The sequence below is a fragment of the Triturus cristatus genome, chromosome 7, assembly GCF_964204655.1.
Source record: "Triturus cristatus chromosome 7, aTriCri1.1, whole genome shotgun sequence".
Lineage (NCBI taxonomy): Eukaryota > Metazoa > Chordata > Amphibia > Caudata > Salamandridae > Triturus > Triturus cristatus.
Window position 1 is genome coordinate 66,575,572 of NC_140590.1, and position 26,603 is coordinate 66,602,174.

A 26,603-nucleotide genomic window follows, 5' to 3' on the forward strand; every position below is an offset into this window, starting at 1 on the left:
TGCGTAGAGGAGTTTTCTGCACTCAACGAGCTCCACAGAGTGCAGCAACTCCGCGAACGGAGCAGAGTTCACCGCCCAGGCCTATGTACGTGAGAGCGAATGTCGTACTATAATATAGTGCTAAGTGCCGGGTTTGGATTTTGCTTAATATTGCATATTTTCTAAAATGTTGCTTTATTACACAAAAGGAAATGGTATAAATTCCACACACCTCTATTGTTAACACAATGCACTTCATAAATTCCATATTGACTTTTATGTGCATGCACAGTCCATAAGAAATTTCTATGCAGAAGCGTTGCACGTGTATCCACTTGGTGATGATCCGTAGCATTCTCCTTTATTTACACAGAACATTATGAATTAATAGATATGCGCATACTTATGCTTTCACAAATGCATGTTTAAATATTTGATAGCACACGCTCCCTCTGGAGACATCTTCTTTCCCTAGAAATTAACTCTAATTTCTGAACCTCCCTCCAAGACCTTTCTTTCCACCCTTCTCCTTGATGTCCTGGAGTCTGACTCTGCCTCCTGGGCCTGCATCTTGTATTTCCAATCTGTGTTATTGCCGACAATCTTTCATGCCTATTCCTGCGACCTGACGCCCCTCGCTGGCCTAACTTCAGACTATGGTTATCTTGGCTCCCATATGAGGCAGCATTGCTAAAAGATGATATTGTGTAATTATTTTTATACAAGACCCAGAGGTCAACAGAACACTTAAGACGGGTTTGTTTCACTTACATTACAGCCGCTTTGGTTTGTTTCGGTTACATAACAATAGTTGAATTTTGTTTCCAATAGTGAGCAGAAAAGGGGATCTTGGTATTTAACCCCGCCTGCCTCCTACTAACCACTCAGTACGCCCGTCTAATTGATATTTTTCGCTAATTTGGTGGGTGATCGTGACCCCTGTGGGGCTAAGGGCCATTAAAATATTTAGTGGAGTGCATTAACCAACAGTTTCATGGAACCAATAAGGAATTGGAAACCACAAGAAATCCAGTAGCCTGGGAGAGAGAATGATGCAGTGGACAGAGAGGGGAACAATAAAAGTGAAATTCAACCACAGTGAGTTGGCAAAGATTTATGGGAATGAAGGTGGATGAGATGTTAGTAATGTTTTTACTATAGTGTGACCCAGATCCTTTCTCAAAGCCTATTTGTCAATTGCAATTTTCTTTAACAATGGAATAGCTAGGCGCATAATTTGCTTTTGGCTGGGCTGTGTCCCGTCCGGGGTAGAATAGTTATTACTGAAGGAGCAGCAAAAAACATTGTTGCGTTCCTATAAAAAACGAAAAGACGAGAGGCCATTGGTTGAGATCCCCTGATTTTGTCCAATCTATATAGGGGAAGATCAGGCTGTAGGATGAGTCCTTGAGACCCTAGTACCCCTATATTGTGCCCTGGACGGGGTCGTTTTCTTACCCAATCTGTTCTTGAGTCGGACATCTTGTTTTCCTCTGCCTGGCCTGTGGAGCGCTGTGAAAGGCAACTAGAGATGGCCAAAGTGTCCACAAAATAAAGAAGTGATAGAGTGCCTGTGATAGTTGGGCACTCACAACCAGGACCGGGAGTTTGATTACCGGAAGGAGTAGCGCCTGTGACAAGTAGGTACTGGAGAGGATGTGGCGTAAGGTCCAGAGGAGCTGACCTTGAAGCTGGAGAACCAGGCTCGAGTCTTGGCGGGAGGCTCAAACATCCTGTGATTCTGGGCAAATCATTTAATCTCCCCGTTGCCTGAAAAATGAATGCGCTCTGATACTTTCGGGTCTAGTTCACGCTATATAAAACTGCAACAACAAAAAATCATGATCCCACTTTGGTAATTTCAACACCAAAAAGTTCATTTTCGTAACCCAGGTGAGCTCTTTGCTTTATTTTGCCGGCAGATTTGAGCTTTGGGCTGTAGGAAGTCTCGGCAATTGTAGAACTCTGCCTAGGAAACTGCTCATTGGTGCCCGCAGACCCCTGGCTATCGTAGAACAAAGAATTCCATGCGTGGTGCCAGCGGACGGCGTAGGCGGGTACAGGGGCAGGGCATCGGCAGGTACTGTTGCTCACTAATGAATACCCCAGTGGGTGCAAAGCTCCGGGCCCAACTGGGAACACAAGACTGTAGACGTCTGCACGTCGACATACAATATTTACCACCCAAGTAATACATGCAGTAGGTGAAAAACTGCCAGTGTAAGCATAGCAGTTACAGAAGAAGTGTTTTACAGCGCTGTCACAAACACTTCACATATTTCATCCGTGTTATTGCCGTTCCTGTAGTAGAGCCCAAGCGACTTCTCTTACGGAACATATTCTATTTCTCCACGGAACAATTCCGCGGGCATTACTTTCTCGGAGTGATTTGCCTTTGAATGTTTTGCACACTAGTGAGACTAGACTATTTTTTCGTTTCCTTGTCATTTCTCTCTAACTGTACTATTGACATGGTTCCACGATTTATGTCGGACCATAATCCGCTTATTCTTAACATCAAGGGATTAGGGAGATGGAAGGAAACACCTAGATGGAGTTTCGAGAAGGCCCTCCTACAGGACGCAGGTTTCCAGATACATATGCAAGGCTGGATTCCAGAGTTTTTGGAAACAAACATAGGCTCTGCCTCCTTAATGACGGTTTGGGATACATTAAAAGCAGGGATCAGGGGTGAAACCCTAAGGTTTTCAATAAGAAATAACAAAAAGGATAAGCAGTTAATATGCGATCTCCAGGAAAAACTAAGGGGAGTAGAAACCAAACTGACCCAACTGATCCAAACAGGACAGGACATTAAAGCGGCTCAAAGAGAGGTAATTATTGCCAGAGCATAGATTGGGGCAGTCTTTGCAGAAAAAACCGCAGCCAAGTGGGCAATCACACGGGAAAAAAACTATGAGTGCAGTGACAGTATTGGGCATCATCTGGCAATTAAGACTAGACAGCAGGTCACTAGTAGCGAAATCCATGCAATCAAACTAATTAATGGGACAGAGACCAACGACCCTAGTGCAATACAGAGGGGATTTCACGATTTCTATGCCAGGCTGTACACTGAAGAGAACTATAACTGCACAGACACTCTTGAAAAAAAAAAACTACCAGCTACGTTAACGAGAGTGATCTTAGACAGCTTAGTTCTGAAAACAGAGAACTACTGGATCTTACACCGACCTGGAACGAAATCCTGAGGTCCCTTCTAAGTCTGCCAGATGGTAAAGCCGCAGGAATGGATGGTATCCCCGTTGAATTCTACAAGATTTTCGCCCCGCAAATTAAGTTACTCCTCACAAACGTAGTAACCTCCATCTTCAACGGGGCCTCCCCTCCTGGTCTACTGCCAGGATATCTATATTTCCTAAAAAGGATAAGTCCCCGCTGGAGATGGGTTCATATAGACCCATTACCCTCATCAACAGTAACTCAAATTTTTTTTCAAAAATATTGGCAAGCAGAATATCTTCGGTTGTTGAGTCCCTAGTCGCAGCACGACTTTATCCCCAAAAAAGGTACCACGGAGCATTTCAGGCGGGTTATTACCCTGTTCGACGCAGCACAAGCAGCTGGAGACCCGATGTCGCTTACACTGCTAGATGCTGAAAAAGCATTCGATCGGGTCTCCTGGTGGTTCCTTTGGGCGGTAATGGACAAGCTGGGCTTTGGCTCAAGATTTACACTGGCCGTGCAGGCCCTGTACTTTAAACCTATGGCCTGCCTATGCATTAACTGGCAATTTACGGAATTCTTTACCATCTCACGAGGCACCAGACAGGGCTGTCCCTGCTCACCTCTCCTATTTGCCCGCTACCTTGACCCATTTATTAAACAAATTGAAAAAAAAACAAACATCGCTGCAATTAAATTTCAGGGGATCGACACCAAAATCTTGGCCTATGCGGACGACCTGGCCATCACTTCCCCAGACCCAGAGAATACCATACTCGCATTGGAGACAGAAGCCTTAAGATTTGGGCAAATCTCCGGTTACGCCCTGAACAAAAACAAAACACAAATAATTACAAACAAAGAAATTACATGGACTGACGACCGGGTAATACCTAAAGCTAAATATCTAGGGGTTCTCTTATCAGCAAATATCGATAAAATAGTAACCGACAATCTCACTCCTCTCGCCGCAAATACTAAAAAGTCCCTCAAACGACTAGATAATTTATATCTGACTCTGGTTGGAAGATGTAATAAAAATGACACACTTTCTTAAGCTCCTTTACTTCTTCCATTCTATACCCTTGGAATTTAGCAAATCTACCCTTTTAAAATTCCAGCAAATAGTCACACAATTCATCTGGGCATATTCCCTGCCAAGACGGGCTTTAAGGCAACTCTCGCTCCCAAGAGAGAGAGGCGGGTGGTCCCTCCCTAACATTACACTGTACTACTGGGCCTCTGTCATGCAGTACAGTTCTGGGTTGGTAAAGGAATCTCTCCCCCCTCCCGTATCAGGGCTTGCCTCTCCCTTCTATCTCTTACTAGGTGAACATCACTGGGGCTGCCTCCTCCAGGAGACTTCCTACGGATACTACAAGCGCGTGAGATTTAAGACCTTAATGAACTCATACAAAGTATTCCGCAACATCCGAAGACTCTTTGGATTGGGAAGATTCAACTTTTACTCCCCCACTGCTGAAAACCCTAATCTTCCCGCTATCTTTGAAAAGTCCTACTTCTTAGACTGGTTCAGAGCCGCTATAATGAAGCTTGGGGATCTCATTACCATAGAGGGGGTCAACTCATTTGCAAGCTTGCAATCTAAATTTAAGCTGAAAAGCCAAGATGCCTTTAAATACTTCTCTATATGTGATTTCTTAAATAGAAAAGTCGGGGGCGCCGCGGGGTTCGCTGAAGTGGAATTTGTCAATACATTACGCAATACTATAACACCTAGAATAGGTTCCCTTTACAACACCTTAAATAGGCAAACCCCTGATGATCTCCAGACAATAGCCGCTAAATGGCACTCTAAACTTGAATGCTCACACAACATATTTTTTAATTCCTTAGCACTCTCTCAGAATATGTTACTTTCAGCCAAACTGCAGGCTCAACATTTCAAAACCATTTTTTTTTCTGTACATTACCCCTAATAAAATCGCCAAATGGGGTGTAGGCAAAGGGACCCACTGCCCCCGGTACTCTGAATTCGCTGCTGACTCCATCCACATATTTGCAACCTGCCCCAGACTTGTTCCAAACCTTCTCAAAATACAGGAGTTTCTAGGGGAAGTCACCATCCAGGCTATCACGTTAAATCCCACAGTTATTATGGTGGGAACCCAATCCAACACCCCCAGGATTAAAAGCGAGGGACTAATTTTTATTGCAATGGCAATATGGAGGATCTGCATTGCCTCGGCTTGGCTGGACTTTGACCCCCCCTCATTTTCTCAGTGGCTGGCTAGACTAGTAGCAACCCATCATCTAGAGAAAGCTGTTTATGCCAAGAAAGGTCGTAGAGGACGGAAGAAAGGCCTAGAGGTCTGGGAAATGCTAACATCTTGGTTGGACCAGCCTTGACGACCTTTTTATACCTTCTTTCTAGCCTGCCGCGATCTCCTCGCTTTAATCATTGTACTTTTAACTCTTCTTCCATACTCTATCTCGGGTGTCTTTCCCATCTCTAATATTCTACTTTTTGAGTCTTGACCCTATAAGCAATATCAACAGTCTCTGGTTCTACCGCATCTTCAACTGTTGTACTATGTGCCAACCTCTTGCTCTGCTTTATCATTCTTCTCCTTTCTGTTCCTGGGTGCTCCTGGGGGGGAGGGGGGGGGGGGGGGGAGGGGGGGAGAGGGTGGGGTGGGCCGAATTGTCATGAATACCTCTATTTTTCTCAATAAACAAAAAAAAAAGAGAGAAAAAAAAATTAATGTTTTGCAAGTGCGGGAAAGGAATGATGCGGTGTCCTCATCATAGGTCAGGCATTTTCACCTTGATCAAATGAGAGGAGAAGTCATTTCAGAATCTGTGCCCGCAGAGGGGTATTTTCCTCTATCCCTGTGGAAACATGAAGTATATTTTCAGCATCAGACGCTGAGGCATGAGATCACGGAGTGAATATAATGGCGTGCGGTTTCATTGAACCTCTTGGCTCGCGGATCATACAAAAACCTTCTTGTAGGTTTGTGAGGGCAAATTATTATTCAGGGACATGACCAGGCAGCTTAGTGGTTCTGCTGCAAATTGGTGCTAAAGGGGACAGGAGACAGCGCTTCGGTTTTTAAAATGTTCTGACTGATTCGCACACCGGCGCAACCGCTTCCGAAAATTAAAAAAGAAAAATGCATTTTTTTTAGGCTGGGCGTCCCTATGGGTCCCCCTGAGCGGGCCTGGCGGTGTTTTTACAATGCCCCCTTTTCTTGTTTTTTTTTTTTTTAATCTTTTTCCTCACCTTTTCTTTCTCCCTCGGTGGAGCACAAGATGGCTGCCAACACTTCCTGGTTTGAAGTGTTGGCAGCCAATAAGAGCCAAGCTGGTGCTCGGGGTTTTGGCTCCGCCCAGATATCGAAACTTTTTATCTTTTTGAATTTCTCAGGAACTAAAGAACGGATTTACACCAAGGACTCTTTCTGAAACAGGGCTACATTTTTGCCAAATTTGGTGCAATTCCGATCAGCAGTTCGGGCTATAGCTGTGTCTAAAGATTCCTATTGAAAATTACATGGGGAAAACACGTTTTGGGACCCCCCTTTTTTTCTCAGCCCCCGCTTGTCGAATCACCCCGAAACTTTCAAGACAGGAGCTGACCGGAGCGGGCCACTAGTTTTGAAGATTTAGCGAAGATTCGTCAACCGGCACCAAAGTTATTGGGAAAACAAAAAATGCTTTTTCTATGGAAACTAGGTCCTAACTATAGACACAGAAACCCCGGCACTCTGGTTTTATATGTAAACAATTCTAAATGTAAATCTCTTAAGGCAGAAAGACGAAATGATGTGAGATAATGGCCCCTGACACAGAGAACGTCCAGGAATGCACATATGTATCATTCAGGCACTGATTTATTCATTATAGAAATGTTCAAGAACATATATCAAATACATTACATTTCATATCAGAAAGTTTTCATAATAGTAAGTAATTTTTTGAAGTTCTTGAGAGTCCAGTTCTTTACATGTGAAGCATCAAAAACAGCCAACGCGCGTTTCGTCACCACCGTGACTTCCTCAAGGCCTCTATTGTGGAGCTCGCAAAACGGGGGGGGGGGGGCTTCCGTATGCCTAGTCCGCTATAGATTCCGATATCCTGGATACTTGTAGAATCCCAGGTTCTAGTTCCAAGGTTTGAACTAATTGCAGAAATACCACTCCTTTTGTATTGTAATTTCATATGGTCCCGAGCCAGAATTGGATGGAGATCAAATCAAAAGTCACCACACACTATACAGTATTCATTTATAAGTGTGTGATCATGATCATCTTTGTCATCCATACACAATGTATCCACACATTAGGGAACCATGATAAGGCCCTTGGGAGATAGTGTATCCGCTGCAAAAAAAGGGTTCCGCTGTCCGTTGCAGCCAATGCGTCTCAGGCAGGAGCTGACCGGAGCGGGCCACTAGTTTTGAAAATTTTGCGAAGATTCGTCAACCGGCGCCAAAGTTATTGGGAAAACAAAAAACGCTTTTTCTATGGAAACTAGGTCCTAACTATAACTACCTACTGGCGACCGCCAGTAGGTAATATATATCCAATAATGTTTTTTTTCATCCTTTTATGTATACACCAAACAATGTTTAGGATCTGAAAATGAAACAAAATGTTTATCACTCCTGTTTTAGACACAGTTTCATAGTTCACTTTTTGTTTTTTGCAATCGCTCATGGTACATTTGCAGACTGTTGAACATTTGAGAATGGCCTCTTTTTGTAGCACAAATTTTTGCAAGTACATAAACCTGCAAGTTTCAGGGGTTGGAGGCTTTAGAAATTATGTAGGTTCTAGTACCTCGTCAATATCTTCCGAACCAAATTCACACAGAACTTTCTCTACATATGCATGAGCCAAAACATTTACACATCTTGATCAAGAAGAACGCTCTTTTAATGTGTCCGCGCACAGAATATGATTTCGGTGGAAGGTCACATAGTGGGACTGATCTCTTGAACTCACTGTACCAAAGATCGTTAAATGTGTGACAGTCTGAACTTTTTTTCCATACACGTAAAAAGTATTTTTCTACATCTTTAAAGTCACATTCTTCTTCTGTCTGAGCAAATCCTTTTAGAAACTTAACAGGCTCAGCAGCTAAAACTCCAAGCTTTGTTCCAGTTTTGGTCATAGTGTCGTCACCCGTAAGAATATGTACCTTGATAAGAACAAATAAGTAGCCTGGCTGATGAGGGGTGACGCCCCGAAACTGGTCCCAGGATGCTTGTTTCCGGTCCAGGGAGAACCTGACTTGGCAGTTCGGGCTGGACTGTTCCCATGAGGCCCAGGGTCAAGACTGATTTGCATATGACCAGGTCTGAACTGGGGTGGCATGGTGAGCAAAAGAATGATGGATTTAACCCAGATCTGTTGACTGGGGGTGAATGTTTTGATTTGTTCTGCATTCCGTCCATCAATTGTATGTCTTTGCTTTATCGCCCTAAGTGCTCCGGGTATGCCCAGACGTGGGTCCCGGGCTCACTGTGCCACTCTATTCAAGCTATGCTGGCTGATGAGGGGTGAAACCCCGAAACCGGTCCTAGGATGCTTGTTTCCAGTCCAGAGAGGACCTGGCCTGGCAGTTCGATCTGGAAAAAAGCGATTGAAGACAATCTCCACTCATGCATACAACAGCAAAGAACTCTTCAGCATCATCAAGGAGTTCGCCCAACCCACCAGCGAGTCCGACATCCCTCCCTCACAAGACCTCTGCGACAAACTCAGCACCTTTTTCCACCACAAAATCAAGAGCATCTACGACAACTTCGACGAAGACCACCATCACACTGAACCCTCACCAACCACCCCCGACACCCTGAAGCCAGCGATCAACAACTGGACAGCCCTCACCACCGAAGACACTGAAGACGATGAAGTCAATCCACTCCGGGGCCCCCACACACCCCTGCCCCCACCACATTTTCAACAGAGCCGCCGACACCATCACACCCATGCTCTGCCACACCATCAACCGCTCCCTGGCAACCACCTCGTTCCCTGACGACTGGAAACATGCTGAGATCAACCCCCTCCTGTAGAAACCCTCTGCGGACCCCACCGACCTCAAAAACTACAGACCCATCTCCCTGTTTCCGTTCCCAGCAGAAGTCATCGAGAAAGCCATCCACAGCCAACTCAGCACATTCATCGAAGAGCACAACATCTTCGACTCCTCCCATTTCGGCTTCAGAAAAAACCACAGTACGGAAACCGCCCTCCTCGCCACAAAAGACGACATCCATACCTTACCGGACAAAGGAGAAACAGCAGCCCTCATCCTTCTCGACCTCTCAGCGACGTTCAACACAGTCTCTCACCGCACCATAATACGCAGACTCCATGACGCAGGAATCCAAGACAAAACCCTCGACTGGATCCGTTCCTTCCTCTCTGGCAGAACGCAGCGGGTCAGACTCCCCCTTTCCTCTCGGACCCTACACCTACCACCAGCGGAGTCCCCCAGGGGTCCTCCCTCAGCCCCACGCTCTTCAACGTCTACATGGCTCCGCTCGCCCCCATCGTCAGAACCTACGGACTCAACATTGTGTCATACGCAGACTACACCCAACTCATCCTCTCTCTATCCAACAAACCCAACACCGCCAGACACAACTTTCGAAAAGGCATGGAAGCCATCGCCAAATGGATGAAAAACAGCTGCCTACAACCAATGTTCCCTCTAATTATTTTCCTCTGTGTGCGGCAGAGTAATGTCTCTGTGCGCTGCATTATGTGCGCCAAGAACCTGACCACGCGTGTAGACCAGGGCTTTGAGTGGGATCAAAATACTGGGGGATCTTTCAAAGGGGCGTAACCAATGCAATTAAGGGTGTGGCTTAAAAGCAATTAAGCTAAAAATATGTGCATCGCATAGTGTGCCACCCTACTGATATTTTGCTGCTTCTGTCATTGCATCCAGATATACAATACAAGTAACATTACACCTACAAGAAGCCAAGACTATTGGCTTTGTCAATGGTTGTTTTTTGCATCAAGTTGTATATAATATTGAAAATGATTCCGCTCTTGTGGTTGGGGTTGTGGCTTAATACTCGAGCTGTCGATTTAGGAGATGGGTTTTTAGTCTCGGGTCAGCCTAACATCCTGTGATTCTGGGCAAATCAATTAATTTCCCCAAGCATACAAAAAATATATATAATAATAAATCATGTAAAGCACTCCCATACTTTTGGGTTGAGTTCGCACTATATAAAAACTTGCTGCATTTCTTTTCTAAATGTGGGGTAGAAACCATAACAGATGGAGAAAGAATTAGGAAAATAGTGGGAAAGAGAAAGGGAGACCAGAAAGGAAGAATGAAATATAGGAAATATGAAAAGAAGGAAGAAACTGTGACAAGAAGGAGAGGTCAATAAAAGGATGGATACAAAGGTGAAAGGTTTGAGAGATTGAAGAGTAAAGTTATATTTGCAAGGGTGGGTGCACGTAGGAATGGATTGAAGGATGAATGTTTGGGTAGATGGATGGAAACCTGGGTGAAAGGATGGGTGATTGATAAAAGGTGGTTGAAATGATGGATGGATGGATGGATGGATGGATGGAATGGTAAAGGAAGGATGGATGGATTAGATGAAAAGTCAGACGGATGGGAGCATGAATAGACAGGTGAAATGGACTTACTTTCCTCTGGCGTGCAGACTCACACTAGCAAAAGCTGAGGTCCGGTTTTCCCTGCTTGGTGTGATCCACTCTAGTCTATGCCACTCCACTCGAATAAACTTCACAACACCCCAATCTACTTAAATTCACTCGACTCTAGTCCACTCAAATCCATTCCACCCTTCTCTTCTCCTTGCCACTCCACTCTATTTACTTAAATCTATGGCGCTCAACCTCACTCTGCGACACACTAACTTTTAGCCATGCTGGACAGCAGCCACACTTGTGTACGTCACGGTTAGAACATATTACCATGCATAGGTGAGAACTATTGGCTTTACCAATTAATGTTTTGTTTGTTTCTAACCATAAAAATGGATCAGTCTAAGGTTGGCATACACAAATGTACTAAAATAACCCATCCCAAATATCAGGGGGGAAAATGAAATAAAAGCAGACTAGCTTTTCCTACTAGTTATGGCCCTGAAGTGAGCTACTTTGTAGGCAGGTGTGCACTGAAGAGAAACCACGGCCGAAGTGGGCTGACTCATTCTGTGTTTTTCTTTTTTAATTGCTGGCTGACTAATCACAAATCTGCTGCTTCTTTTCATGTCAGTGTAAGGGAAGAAATGATTCTGAACATGTAATCGATGCGTTTTATAAAATCCTGCACAAAAAGAATTACACTTCAGTTTATCTGAGTCAGGGTTACATTTGTTTGGGCGATAGCTAAGGTAACTGCAAAATAATAGCAGCAAACACACTGTTTCTGTTTGAACACTGATTTTTTTCTGGTGCATGGGTTCAACAACCATGTAAGAACTTTGTACCCGTGACTGGTGCGAGTACTGGGCTAGTTCTGCGCCATGTTTGAACGCTTGGGACGCTTCTGTTCCAGAAAGGAGACAGCAGGGAGGGCGCTTGGAGGAGGAATGTAACTTTTTTTTTTTAAAGTGCACTGTTAGCACATTGTATCCTATTTCTGCCCGAGAGAAGGGCCTGCGCGAAGCTGCAGCGGCCACAGTGCCTATGTTTGGTCGGCCCGTGGCCAGTGCACGTAGGCAGGGTGATGCACTTTTTTCCCCCTCGTGCTGCTTCTCTGACATCCTCTGTTGTGGTGTGCAGTGTGTATTATCATCAGAGACAGAGCCTCGGCAGGCAAAAGCAAGCTGTTAGGAAGCAAACTTTGTATTATTAAATGTATATTGCGCACACTGCGTCCTAGCAGTCCAAGTGCCCGTGGCAAGGTGTCACACCGAGCTGCGGCTGTGATGGTGGCTTCTAGAGCAAGCATGACCGCGCTTTGTGGCCCCTCCGTAGGTTTCTAATACACGGATCTTCTGTCGCTTACATTACTGATGTGACCGTGCAACAACCGCTCTAGATTGGAGACCTGGGACTGTGCTGAGACCATGTCTTTGGGAGTTCTGCATTGGCAGAGGGTTGGCTCCCTAGCTAACCAAACACGTGATCAGAGACCGACGATCGCATCAAGATTCACAAGTAAACTGTGGTAAGTAGCAGTACAAGGTTCCCTGCCGGACAATGCATGTGCGACACAAACCCACACTCGTCCACCCTCCTCCACTCAACCGTGCAGCAGCGATGCCAGTTCACCAAAATCCCAGTGGAGACGGAAGTGACATCGCGCCCTTTAACAGCCCCCCCCCCCCCCCCATGACTTCACCTGATCGACCCTTTATTCCAGCCTTCCCTGTACTGCGTAGGAACAAGGAGAAGGAGGAAACAGTAAACGTGGTGTACTCTTTTCTGTACCTTCTGCTGCCTCATGACCTTTGAGTAAGGGTAATGCAAAATGGGCAGTGCCAGCCCAGGGTACCAGCTGCTGCCCTTCGGAATACAAACTCATATCACTGTGAGAAAAGGGAGTGCCTCAGGCAACCGGGAAATTGCCGTTTTTCGCCGTTCGCATTTAAAAAGCGGGCGGCGGCGAGAACGTGTGCGCGCTTCACAAGGGTCACTGCGCGCTCGGTACCTTAAAGGTGCGCGGGCGCGCAGCCGTGCGGGTTAGAGGGAACTATGCCTACAACTAAACACCAACAAAAGGGAAGTACTCATCATGGGCCCAAACCCAGACGCCTGGAACGACACCTGGTGGCTGCCCGCCCACCCCCACGGACCACGCACGCAACATGGGAATCATCCTGGACTCGGAGCTCAAAATGGACCGCCAGATCAACTCCGTTTCGTCCTACTGCTTCCACACCCTTTGCCTCTTACGTAAGACCTTCAAATGTATCCCCCTCGAACACAGAGACAGTCACTCAGGCCCTGGTCACCAGCAGGCTCGACTACGGCAATGCACTCTATGCTGGAATAAACAAAAACCTCACCCGCAAGCTACAGAACATCCAAAATGCCGCCGCAAGACTGGTCCTCAACCTGCCAAGACACTGCCACATCTCCCAGCACCTGCACACACTCCACTGGCTCCCCATCGAAGCTAGAGTCACCTTCAAGATGCTAACCCACGCTCACAAGGCCCTCCACGACACCGGACCAGCATACCTGAATAGCCGACTCAAATTCCATGTACCCTACAATCAGCCCAGCTCTCCTATGCCATGGTCCCCAGCACCAGAAAGACCAGATCGGGAGGCCGCTCCTTTTCCTTCCGTGTGGCCAGAGCCTGGAACGACCTTCCGCTCCACCTCAGACAGATAACATTGCTCCCCATCTTCGCAAGAAACCTCAAAACCTGGCTCTTTGACAGACCCCCTCCTTGATGGACTGGAACCTGCAATTGAAATTCTTCAGGTAAAAGTGTTTTATTTTAGCTCTTGTACGAGTTTGTGCTTCACTGGGTTTGGTTGCAGCATCTCCATCAAATAATGTGATTGTTTGAAGATCATGCGACAGAATGTCCTTGATAAATTCACCCCTTTCTTTTGCTACATCCAACTCTCTATGTGCATTTGAAAGTTGTTTGTCAACATGTTTATTAAAACGTTCCCCTCTCTTTCTCACAAGTTTGTGGTGAGGAGCAGTTTCACGATGGTCCATTAATTATGAATTTGTAATCTCTCTGAAAACATTTTCAACTAGAAAGGACTTCATGGTAAACTCACTGCCATTGAGCAACATATTCACTTTTACGTGCCTGACCAACAATTCTCTTAGAGCTTTCCTGTGATCTCTGGATTGTCTGTTCCAGTTTCATATCTGAGCCACAGCATTGACCCTTCCCTCTCTGTCTTTCACCACAAAATGTCTTGGTATGCTTTTTCCACTTCTAGCATCTTCACTCTTTCCAAATACCAGGATCCACATCTTAATCTCAGGTAGATTATGCAATTAAGTTTGTGAAACACAGTAACCAGTGACTCCACAGTCCTGACAATCAAGTTGTATCAAGTTTTTCACTAGAGCTATTGTGTATAAAACATTTCCCCAGTACTTGCAAAGCTCTGATTTTTCTCCACATTCTTTGACAAACTCGGCGAACTTGGTTTTCTGATTTTGAACTGCGTGTATTGAACATTGCTTGACTTTTCATAATGTCTTTTGAATGAAGTGCAACCTGTGCTTTGTTGACTTCTGTGATAAGATTTGCAAAACCTAATTATTTGTTCTTGTAGCATTCCAACGCTATGTTTCTGTAGCCTCATATATGATGAGGCTACCTTGCAATGAACAAACATATTGAGTTCTGCTCAATACTGACTGGACAGTTTTGTTTCTGAAACTTTCAGCCTCAATAAGTGCATTGTGTATGCCACATCCACTGAGATAACTTCCTGTACACTGCAACTTCTGTCATGTGGAAAACGCTAATCATTGTATAAAGATCATCAAATTCTACTGGATTGCTCCTAAAAATGTCAGCTACAATACCGAAAAACCACCTTCATTGTCAGAATAGGCTGGTCTTCAAGGTGGGCACACACATTTAGGACATTTTTTAGAGCTGTGTGTACTGTTGTGTAGTTTGTGACTGGAGATGGTATTACTGGTAAATTCCCAAACCTTCTTCAGTGGGATAGTATCCTGGGAAATCAGAGCATGAATTCCAGCCCCGGAGGAACTGGCTTTTCTTCATCCTTCACTCACCCCGAATAAGCGATGTGATAAATTCTGTTAAATAAACTTTGCGGACCGCAACATCAGGTAGAAGAAGATTCCTGTCCTCAGCCACTTTGAAACTTTTTGTAGACTGGGACGTGTTGATGGCTCGTAGTGAATTTGCACACGTTGGCAAGGTAGTTGGGTTATAACTTTGCAGCTCTGTTTGTTTATGCTTACAACTGACACAACTTGTTTTTCAGCAGCTACTTCATTGGTACAGTCTTGAAAAAGCACCCTCGCCATGTCATGTGTGCTGGATTTTCTAGACAAAGAAGAGCTGTCTTCAAAATCAAAATTATCAGGAGCAGCAATTGTATAACCCTTCCTGTTAAAGTGACTTGGAAGTGGTGTGCGGTCAGATTCACAAGATTTTGCAGCATGAGCTGCTAACAAGTTTCTGCTCCGTACTATGTCTTTGTAACTTGTTAATACACCAATCCTATTAATTGAAGTGATTAGCTCTCTACTTTTGCACTTGCCCTAGATTGCCTGGGCAGTCATCATGTTTAGTGGAGTTCTCTTTTTGTCGTGATGTAATTGGTAGAACATGATTTAGAAAAGACAGTACATTTGCACAGCATAAGCCTGTCCTGTTCATGGGATTGTCTTCTTCTGCTTCGCTTATAACTTCAAATCCATCATCAATGTTGCCAGCTTCTGTTCCGTACTCAAGAACTTTAGTTTGTAACAGTTTTGCTTTGCTGATATTAAACAATGATCTAAAAAATGTTATGACAACTTCAGGCATTCTTGTTGACTCCCATGATTTGCGGAGCTCTGGGGCACTACAAAATTTGTTACTAGGTCCAAGTTTTGCAGCAAGAACTTAACCCCTTCGGTGCTCATGACGGAATGGTTCCGTCATGACCCACGGTTGAGCTGTGCTCATGACGGAACCATTCCGTCATGACCACGCCCGCGCAAGATTCCGCCAGCACAGCGGCGGAATCTGCGCAGCATCGAAGGGGTTAAGGAGTCAAATCAGCTGAGAACACCACAAGTGACTCATTTTTTTTGTTGGACTGACAAAAGCAAATTCTGTCATCGTACATTCTCACCAGAAAAAAATGAATCTCATTATTATGGATCAAATCAGTTTAATCAATGTTGACCATTATTTCTCCAATCTCACGGAGTCAGCACTCGAGTGACTTTAAAACTTAATTTGCAAACTTAACTGAAGGCTGGCGGTTACGTTGCTCCTGGGAGCTTATTGTACATTCATATTTTAAAATGTATGCACACATGCAGTTCAGGTGGGCATACAAATCCGCTGCTAATATATTCACCTCGCTGTTTAGATCAGCTGTCATGGCTGAAAACATAATCTTGAAGAAACGTAGCTGCAGATAAAAACTTGTTTGCCCTTTGAGAATCACATACTCTGTACTTTGTTCTTTCATCAATCCCTTTGGCCCTTGTTCTGGCTAAATCACAGATAACACATTGAAGATCCTCTGCTTACTTATCAATTGTTGGAGGTGGACGAAGGGTAGCCATCTATCTTCTAAGTAGATGGTCGTTGAGTTTGGTTGTCGTTGCTTTCTCAAACGACTCGGAATCTTGCTGTGAATTACTGGTTTCTGCCATCTTCTGGTAATTTTTTCCAGGCTTTGTTCCATTTTATAGCACTTGTTGTTACAATGATAAAATATTTGATCCTCTTCACTCATCTGTTTCAAACTTTAGTGAATTTTGTCTTGCCGTTTTTCTGCAGCATCTCAAACTATCTTCTGTCCAGCCGCAGTTGATGTTAGCTTTTCTTTCAGATTGGTTTGGCATACAACACATTTTTCTTTGTTGAAGGAGTCCTCAGATTTTGTAGTTAGCAACACTCTGTCAGGAGGTATAGATCCTCTGCTACCACCTGCTTCGCTCATGTTTACAAATTTGAATCGACTGAAAACCTGAAACAAAAACCGCAATAAAATGAATTACCAATATGATGGCTAAAACATATCATTATAGAGCTGACATTTTGGAAAATGGCATAAGAGTTGCTCCGAGGAGTTCATTTCTGTCTCTGTAAGACTACTTGATCGCCAAAACCTTAGTTTTGACACCAAAATAAAGTCTATAGGCCTCATGGTTCCTAACATATAACATCATCCCTGCAACACATCTGCCATTTTTTAAAATTTCATTGAGAAACATTTGACCTGGATTTACAATGTTTACTGTAAGATCCTCTTAGGTTTGAAGAATCATGAGTAAGGCAAACTTGAGATGAAGGGCAAGCTAAGATTTATTTCCAAGGAATGAAGAACCCATCCATACCACATTCAGCACAAGCATCTGCTCAGAGCAATCAAAAGTATACATTCCAAAACCTAGGCAACCATGTGGATGACCTCATTCATTAGTTGCCATGGTACATTAACACCAGAAGATGCCACACATACCCAAGCTAAATTACTTCTCTAATGATACAAAAACACCAATCAAAAATGAATATCTCTTGGTTGCTTACGAAGGTATAGCAAGGGTCCAGAAGTACTTCATGCAGAGTGAAATGTCAAAGGCTAAGCTGATTGCCCGATAACTGAGTAAGCTGTCTGATAAGAGAGATGCCTTGAGGGGCATTGTAGGGTCTCTACAATACAAGACCTATTTTGGTTTACTTCAAAAGCATTCAAGGACAATTCTGACCCAACCACTAGATGGCAGAATAATGCAAAGTATGTGATTCGACTTGAACTGGATGACTGTTGAGTTATTTCTGCTCTGTCCAGTTCATCCCTCTGTCCCATATTTTTCAGCTCGCACTTTAGCTTCTCACAAGAGCTAGAATCCGGGTGGAGGTTTTTAATCAATCAATCAGCATTTGTATAGCGCAGTACTGTCACCCCTAGGAGTATCTGGGTGCTGTGGGAGCGACATCTCCCTCAAAGAGTCTAGTCTTTGATTTAGTTCTGAAGTCCGCCAGGGAGGGTGCTGTTTGGAGGGAGGTTTTGAGTATTCTGCCCAAGCATGTGCTATCCTTTAAACTCCTAGATGTTTATCTATCTGATGGTATGCACACTCGCCTTGTGATCCTCTAGTGCCTCGTTATCCTGTAGGACTAAAACACTGGCACTCACAGATTTATTCTTTTCTCCTAGCCTCCTCGAGTGAGCAGTCCTCGCCGACATACGCTGCCGCTGCTCTCCACTCTGACATCTCGGGGGAACCCAGTGCCTCACTGGCTACCAAACCTAATAGTGGCAGTTCTGCCAAGGTAAGTGTTCACTAGTACTCTCTGGACATGTACTGACTTTTCCTTCTCTGCCATAGCCACATGTGCCATTCTCGTCAGAGAGTAGCAACCGATATATCCTATACTATTTCTACTTGCTGATGCATTTTTAAGCACTTCCTTTATTACAGAAGTGTAGAATTTTATAAACTATGTACTTGTCGTAGGGAAGAGATGCTCCAGTAATCTACTTGTTCTGTTGAGGCAAACTCTTTTCCCTTTTTCGTGCCATACAGTTTAGTGACAGATTATGAGAGGTTCATTACATCAGCACTCTGATAATGACCTCTGTGATTATGTGTGGCTCATATTCTATAGGGGTTTGGATTCTGGCAGGGCTCTGCTGTTGCCACCTTTCTGAAAATCTACATACGGGGTGGAGCCAAGGAGAAAGCAGTAGGTCCAAGGTTGGAGAGCCTTGCGAGTCTGTGCACACTCAAACTAACATGTTTAAGGGTCTCTGGAATCTCTTCTTACACTAGAAAAGGTTGGAAGGGAGGTTTACTCCTGACAAGAGAAGGCGTAAAATGTTTTCTGGGATAGGGAAAAAAGGGGGTGTAGAGAAGTGAATTTCTAATCTTTTTGAACAAGAAAATATGTACATATATTTGTTCGTGCGAAAACAGAATTTACAAAATCTTGCTAGTAGTGCTTTTCGTATACGTCCTTCTGTAAGCCTATGAATGTCTGAAAGTCAAAAGTCTGCCCACATGCAAGGACAGACACCTGTGGTTATCCTTTTGTGACTCTCTTTAAGAATCCGGACCCTAATTTATTTCATGTTGCTAATAAAAGTGCCTATGATTGTTTTGCATTGATTTTCCACTGTTAATGTTGTTTCTTTAAAATATTAAGATGTATTAATTCAGAGAAATATACAGTTTCATAGTAGTTTAGCAAAACATTAAAGTTTAAATTTTTTTTGTGCAAATTTTATTTTCAAAGCAGTCATCTGTCTTACTTTAATTCGTATTCATGTATTTGTATATAATAAGGGAACATTCGGAAAGGATTGTATGTTGCCTGGAATTGTTACATTTTGTAAACGTTTGTCTACATTTTTGTATTGGAACCATCACTGTCCTTAGTGCAAGCTGCACATACAGCTTTTCTTTAGAGTCCGTGTTAGCCTGCACTTCTAGGAAAGGATTGGCATTAATGAGTTGAGCTACATACATATGTGAATACAAACTCGCTTTAGTGGCACAGTCAACTTTCACAGCTACATAGCACTGTGAACTGGCAGCTGACTGTTTGTGAAGTAGAGGGGTTGGAAATGCTTGTCCAGTCAACAATATAAACATAAAAACAAGTATCAAAAATGCAATAGGTTTCGCCTGCTATTAAGTTAAAGCCATTTGCTTTGCTATACAATACCATTAGCAATGCAAATGGCTTTAACTTAATCAAAGGCGAGACCTATGCCATTAAATCTGCAATGATTGTACCCACGTTGGTGCACCTAGGTGAGAATTTACAAGTGCGGGTAGGGTGAAGTAAACCCCTACATACCAAATTGCACCCAAGACTGGACTCTTGTGTGCATAGAAGATTCCTGATAAACTACACTGCATGCAAGTACTTGTCAATGATACCACCACTTGAGTCCGAACAAGATAACCCTCAGTCAGAAACAATTCCGAAAACAGGTATATCACAGTTTGCATATACACCCAAGACATTATTAAATGCACACTTTTGGTGCAAGTGACCCAATGTCAAGGTTAACGAGGGTATAAGAGTCACGAGAAGGGCGACTGTCACATAACTCGAGTTACCTGCCGTGGAGCACATTGGCACCGGAGAACAAAGGAACGCCTCTGCCTTGCCACCAGGGCTCTGGTCATTGGAGGGAGCAGCTCTTCGCCTCGGGGCGTTGCCTGTCACGGCGATGACTAACAGCCCGCCTTCGTCCAAATAAGCCAAAACACTGGCGTCAGCATGCACAAATACCCCCTGTGGGCCGTTCGCCACCGGCACCCGTTACTGCCTAACCCCTGCGCCACGTTTCTCTCCACTTATAACAAACTTGCTCCGAGCTATTGCCCTGGGCAGCCATTGGGTCCGAGCTATTGCCCTGGGCAGCCATTGGGTCAGAGCCACAGTGATAAAGCGGGACGCAATAATGACCCGCAACCGACCCGAACGCTCTTATATCTCCGAACCATGTGCCACAGCTGCCACCCACCCGATATCTCCAGCAGCACATCCTAGAGGCTGCTGTGCGCGCGCACACTTCGACATGTTCCCATGCGAGAACAAGGAGCAATGGGTGGGTGGCGGAGGGGGTACGACACATAGAGTGAGTGGGTGGGGGGGTGGGTGGGTGGGTGACTAGGGGGTCCACACAGATGTGCATCGGCGGCGCCGCCTGCGGTCTGAAGATGTGGAGGCCGTGGTTCTGCCCAGGGCCTGTGTTTAAGTACCCTGCCGCGTCCACACAGAAGCACAACACATGGGGAACAGCGCAAGCCTTCATGTTCCAGTACCTGTCTGAAGGAGGCTCGTTGTGGGAGAGAGGGGTTTTGCATATCGGCAGTGGTTTTTTCCTCCATTCCTGGGGAGAGGCTTTGGTTGGCTTTGTGGGGTAGGGTTTTTCTAGCACCAATGATGGGAATTCTTAAGGCTGTGCCTGATGGGAAGCAGTGGTTTTACAAAATGTAAACTGGTCGGAGCCCCCCCTCCCGTCTCCCCACATCCCACCCCCCCCCCCCAGCGGTGAAAGGGTCTGTCGGGGGAGGGGCTAGCTAAGGTGTGGCACACACAGACCCACAAATGAGTCTATGCCGATGGCCCGACATCCCTCCCCCTCCTCTAAGTGTGGTTTGTGTTTTGCTTGGGAAGGAGCGCATTTTTTTGTCCCTGTTACCAAGGGCAGTGAGTGCTCTTTGACCCCTAGAACACTGCCTACGGAGGCTCTCAACTGAGAGCGGAGGTAGTGTGTAAATCTTTCTGAGGCATTCCAGCTTATTTCAGATGAAAATAGATTCGCAAAAAATACATGGACCAGCTGTTAAGGAATACGGCTGAAATAGTATAACCTGGGAGAAGTGTTTCGTAAGTGATCATTTTGTTCTGAAACCCTGGGGAAGCATGAAACAGCTGCATGCACGGCGATAAGAGCCCAGTGCTTCTAGAGCTTTTTTTCAACTAAAGGACCAATACTAACAGTGTGTGTCAGGACGGACAGGTCAAGTAAGCAAGGGGATGGAGGAACAACGAGGGGTGTGGGGGCTGAATCAGGAGAGGCTGTCCGAATGGCCATTACGAGCGTGGGGACGGCGCTGCAAATGAAAAGAAAAGAGTGCTTACTGTCCTTTAAAGGGGAGCGTGTAAAGCCGCCTGTAAAAGATCCAGTCCCGGTGGGCGGGGCCTAAAGTGGACAGGGTGGTAACCAGTAGGGACTAAAAAGCCTCCTGGCCAATCATTACACCCGTTTAGCATAATTGGTGACGTCAAACGATGCACGCCAATGAAAATTGAAGGCGGAGCGGACACACGACTTCTAGAACTGTAGTGATTCCAAGAAGCCCTCGCATGACGAGAGAAGCGCATGCGCGCTAACGCCAGGCGAGACCTAACTAGGACCCCAAACAACATCTCATGAGAGTCGTGTGATGAGAATTACTCTCTGCCTGATTATTTATCCGTTTTGTCATTTTTATGGTCTGGCTTCATAGTACAGCTGTCATCAGACAGTTATGTGAGCATCACCAGGAGATGGGCTTTGGCTTTGCTCACATGTTGGGAGCCAGAAGTACAAGTTTTGATTGGGCGGAATTTTTGCACTTCCCCCAAAAAAGTGCTTGCCCCTCTTGCAGCTGTGATCATTTTGTTTATTTACCCAGCTGCCTGAGCTTGAACTTTCAGGGGCATACATGTGACATAGTTATTTTTTTTCCCCCTGGCAACATCGATAGGAGGAAGGCATTAATTAACCCACTTGGATTTTAAGTCTGGCAGCTGCCATCTGACCTTTTAACCTACACCACTATTATCGTACAGTTCTGTGCTTCCACACAAATACATATCCATTCCCATGGTATTTACTTTACCATACAATATTTCTTCAAAGCCAGACCTTTTGGCACTGCCAATGCTTGTTAGTGTTATTTCTTCCTCTGATATCTTTTGTCTGTCCTGTACGTTATTTCGTTGCTACAGGTGTTTTAAAGATTGAAATTGTGTTTGTGTTCTCTAAATTCTAATAGATCAGAATCATTCAACCTGGTGATGTTCGGTACAGCCCATATAGGACTTTGTTTCCTGCTTTTCAAAATGTCAGTTTCTTGGTTTCATTACATTTTATGTTGTTGTAAAGCCGGTACCGCAACAACCATGTTGGTTTATTTATCTATTTTACTTTTGCTGAATCACAACTCAGTTGCCCTACTCTCAGTTCGAATTGGTTGCTTGCTATTATTTTATTAAATTAGGTTGGTGAATTATTTTAAACTTTATAGCAACTTTTGATTCTCCTTACCCAGCCTAGTTTGAGATTCAATTCTGCAGGAGTGTTCCTAGCCAATACCGCTCCATGTTCTAATTTTTATATGTTATACCCTTGTCCCCGGTGAGGTCTGGTGAGACCTGGCCCTCTTAACTAGATGCAGGAATCTTGGAGTAGCAGTGGTACTACCACAGAGTCACCATGTGTTATTTTCAGGTTTCATAAATCTGTGCTTTTGGGATTGAGGCTTTACTTTTCATTCTCACTTCTGTCCGGATTTATAAAGTGTTTGTGACTCCTTCACGAGCTGCTTTACCAAAATATTATCTTACATTGAAAGTGCTTATCTGTCACGTTCAGGACGTTGCAGGGCACACGGGAAATATCAACCCTTCATCTGTGTGACGTCCTAAATGATGTTGAAGTGCACTTTCATATGTACTTCTGAGAACGCTGTGCAGCACAGTGCACACAGCTGCAGCCGCGCCACCCATCCCTCGAGCTTAGTCCAGCTGCTTCTGTCTGGGAGCTCGATGCTTCCCATCCCTACCACAGGCCGTCATGTGCAGACTCAACTCTGTCTCTGGTCGAAGTACCGCCGCATGTCGCACAGTGGGATTATGCAGTACTTCTGAGAACGCTGTGCAGCACAGTGCACACAGCTGCGCCACCGATCCCAGGAGCTGAGTCCAGCTGCTTCTGTCTGGGAGCTCGATGCTTCCCATCAATACCACAGGCAGTGATGTGCAGACTCAACTCTGTCTCTGGTCGAAGTACCGCCACATATCGCACAGTGGGATTATGCAGTACTTCTGAGAACGCTGTGCAGCACAGTGCACACAGCTGCAGCCGCTCCACCCATCCCTGGAGCTGAGTCCAGCTGCTTCTGCCTGGGAGCTCGATGCTTCCCATCCCTACCACAGGTCGTCATGTGCAGTCTCAACTCTGTCTCTGGTCGAAGTACCGCCGCATGTCGCACAGTGGGATTATGCTTTACTTCTGAGGACGCTGTGCAGCACAGTACACACTGCTGCAGCCGTTCCACCCATCCCTGGAGCGGAGTTCAGCTGCTTCTGTCTGGGAGCTCGATGCTTCCCATCCCTACCACAGGCAGTGATGTGCAGACTCAACTCTGTCTCTGGTCGAAGTACCGCCACATATCGCACAGTGGGATTATGCAGTACTTCTGAACGCTGTGCAGCACAGTGCACACAGCTGCAGCCGCGCCACCCATCCCTGGAACTGACTCCAGCTGCTTCTGTCTGGGAGCTCGTTGCTTCCCATCCCTACCCCAGGCCATGATGTGCAGACTCAACTGTGTCTCTGGTCGAAGTACCGCCGCATGTCGCACAGTGGGATTATGCAGTACTTCTGAGAACGCTGTGCAGCACAGTGCACACAGCTGCAGCCGCGCCACCCATCCCTGGAGCTGAGTCAAGCTGCTTCTGTCTGGGAGCTCGATGCTTCCCATCCCTACCACAGGCCGTCATGTGCAGTCTCAACTCTGTCTCTGGTCGAAGTACCGCCGCATGTCGCACAGTGGGATTATGCAGTACTTCTGAGAACGCTGTGCAGCACAGTGCACACAGCTGCAGCCGCTCCACCCATCCCTAGAGCGGAGTCCAGCTGCTTCTGTCTGGGAGCTCGATGCTTCCCATCCCTACCACAGGCAGTGATGTGCAGACTCAACTCTGTCTCTGGTCGAAGTACCGCCACATATCGCACAGTGGGATTATGCAGTACTTCTGAGAATGCTGTGCAGCACAGTACACACAGCTGCAGCCGCGCCACCCATCCCTGGAACTGAGTCCATCTGCTTCTGTCTGGGAGCTCGATGCTTCCCATCCCTACCACAGGCAGTGATGTGCAGACTCAACTCTGTCTCTGGTCGAAGTACCGCCGCATGTCGCACAGTGGGATTATGCAGTACTTCTGAGAACGCTGTGCAGCACAGTACACACTGCTGCAGCCATTCCACCCATCCCTGGAGCGGAGTCCAGCTGCTTCTGTCTGCCTGTGGTAGGGATGGGAAGCATCGAGCTCCCAGTGATGTGCAGACTCAACTCTGTCTCTGGTCGAAGTACCGCCACATATCGCACAGTGGGATTATGCAGTACTTCTGAGAATGCTGTGCAGCACAGTACACACAGCTGCAGCCGCGCCACCCATCCCTGGAACTGAGTCCATCTGCTTCTGTCTGGGAGCTCGATGCTTCCCATCCCTACCACAGGCCGTGATGTGCAGTCTCAACTCTGTCTCTGGTCGAAGTACCGCCGCATGTCGCACAGTGGGATTATGCAGTACTTCTGAGAACGCTGTGCAGCACAGTGCACACAGCTGCGCCACCCATCCCAGGAGCTGAGTCCAGCTGCTTCTGTCTGGGAGCTCGATGCTTCCCATCCCTACCACAGGCAGTGATGTGCAGACTCAACTCTGTCTCTGGTCGAAGTACCGCCGCATGTCGCACAGTGGGATTATGCAGTACTTCTGAGAACGCTGTGCAGCACTGTACACACTGCTGCAGCCATTCCACCCATCCCTGGAGCGGAGTCCAGCTGCTTCTGTCTGCCTGTGGTAGGGATGGGAAGCATCGAGCTCCCAGTGATGTGCAGACTCAACTCTGTCTCTGGTCGAAGTACCGCCACATATCGCACAGTGGGATTATGCAGTACTTTTGAGAACGCTGTGCAGCACAGTGCACACAGCTGCAGCCGAGCCACCCATCCCTGGAACTGAGTCCAGCTGCTTCTGTCTGGGAGCTCGATGCTTCCCATCCCTACCACAGGCCGTGATGTGCAGTCTCAACTCTGTCTCTGGTCGAAGTACCGCCGCATATCGTACAGTGGGATTATGCAGTACTTCTGAGAACGCTGTGCAGCACAGTGCACACAGCTGCAGCCGAGCCACCCATCCCTGGAACTGAGTCCAGCTGCTTCTGTCTGGGAGCTCGATGCTTCCCATCCCTACCACAGGCCGTGATTTGCAGTCTCAACTCTGTCTCTGGTCGAAGTACCGCCGCATGTCGCACAGTGGGATTATGCAGTACTTCTGAGAACGCTGTGCAGCACAGTACACGCAGCCGCTCCACCCATCCCTGGAGCTGAGTCCAGCTGCTTCTGCCTGGGAGCTCGATGCTTCCCATCCCTACCACAGGCAGTGATGTGCAGACTCAACTCTGTCTCTAGTCGAAGTACCGCCGCATGTCGCACAGTGGGATTATGCAGTACTTCTGAGAACGCTGTGCAGCACAGTGCACACAGCTGCAGCCGCGCCACCCATCCCTGGAGCTGAGTCCAGCTGCTTCTGTCTGGGAGCTCGATGCTTCCCATCCCTACCAGAGGTCGTGATGTGCAGTCTCAACTCTGTCTCTGGTCGAAGTACCGCCGCATGTCGCACAGTGGGATTATGCAGCAGCAGAGTGGTGTGTTCTGTGGCATTACTGTGGAGTTATTTTGATTTTTGTATATATGGAGATACAAAAGTTATCCAAATATTAATGAAAATACAGAGGTTTTGTAAAAGGGAAAGTAGACGCATTCAGCAGCGCCTGCTGGGAAGGTTATTGTAACAATTGCTGCTGTTGTCCTGCACGGAAGCACAAGAACATCACGTGTTCTCACTGCCGCTTCTACCTCCCAGAGTGAAACTGGCCATGCAGAATATCCCAGTGGGGTGGTGGAAAGCGTAGGCATGCTTCTGTTCATACTGGGCTCTCTGAGCACCTCTTTCAGTATGCAAGAGCCATGCAGAACAGTATTTTACACACACACTGTGGTCCTGTATTGCTACCCTGGGACACTAGTAATCAAGACATTAGAGCACAGTTCCACAGAACCCACAGAACCCACGCCAAGCTTTAAGAGTCTTCCTCTGGCGACTTCTGGGTCAGCCTTCCGTCAGGTCAGCACTGAAGGAGCTGCTGCTCACAGGGCTGTGAAATGGCAACACCTCTGATGCGGAGGGCTGTGTAAAACCTGTGCGTGTCTCGCCTCGCAACAATGGCTGCGCGGTGACTGCAAGTGGCTTCAAAGCACTTGTC

General features: G+C 46.1%; 1 protein-coding gene across 2 annotated transcripts in view; it reads left to right on the forward strand.

Annotated features, from left to right (window-relative positions):
* XRCC1 (X-ray repair cross complementing 1) overlaps nucleotides 1-26,603 on the forward strand; it is a 297,807-nt gene that overhangs the window by 110,994 nt on the left and 160,210 nt on the right. For both annotated transcript variants that reach the window (XM_085615657.1, XM_085615656.1), the window contains exon 7: nucleotides 17,981-18,096. In XM_085615657.1, the coding sequence (XP_085471783.1) occupies nucleotides 17,981-18,096 (116 nt within the window). The remainder of the gene's footprint in view (nucleotides 1-17,980; nucleotides 18,097-26,603) is intronic.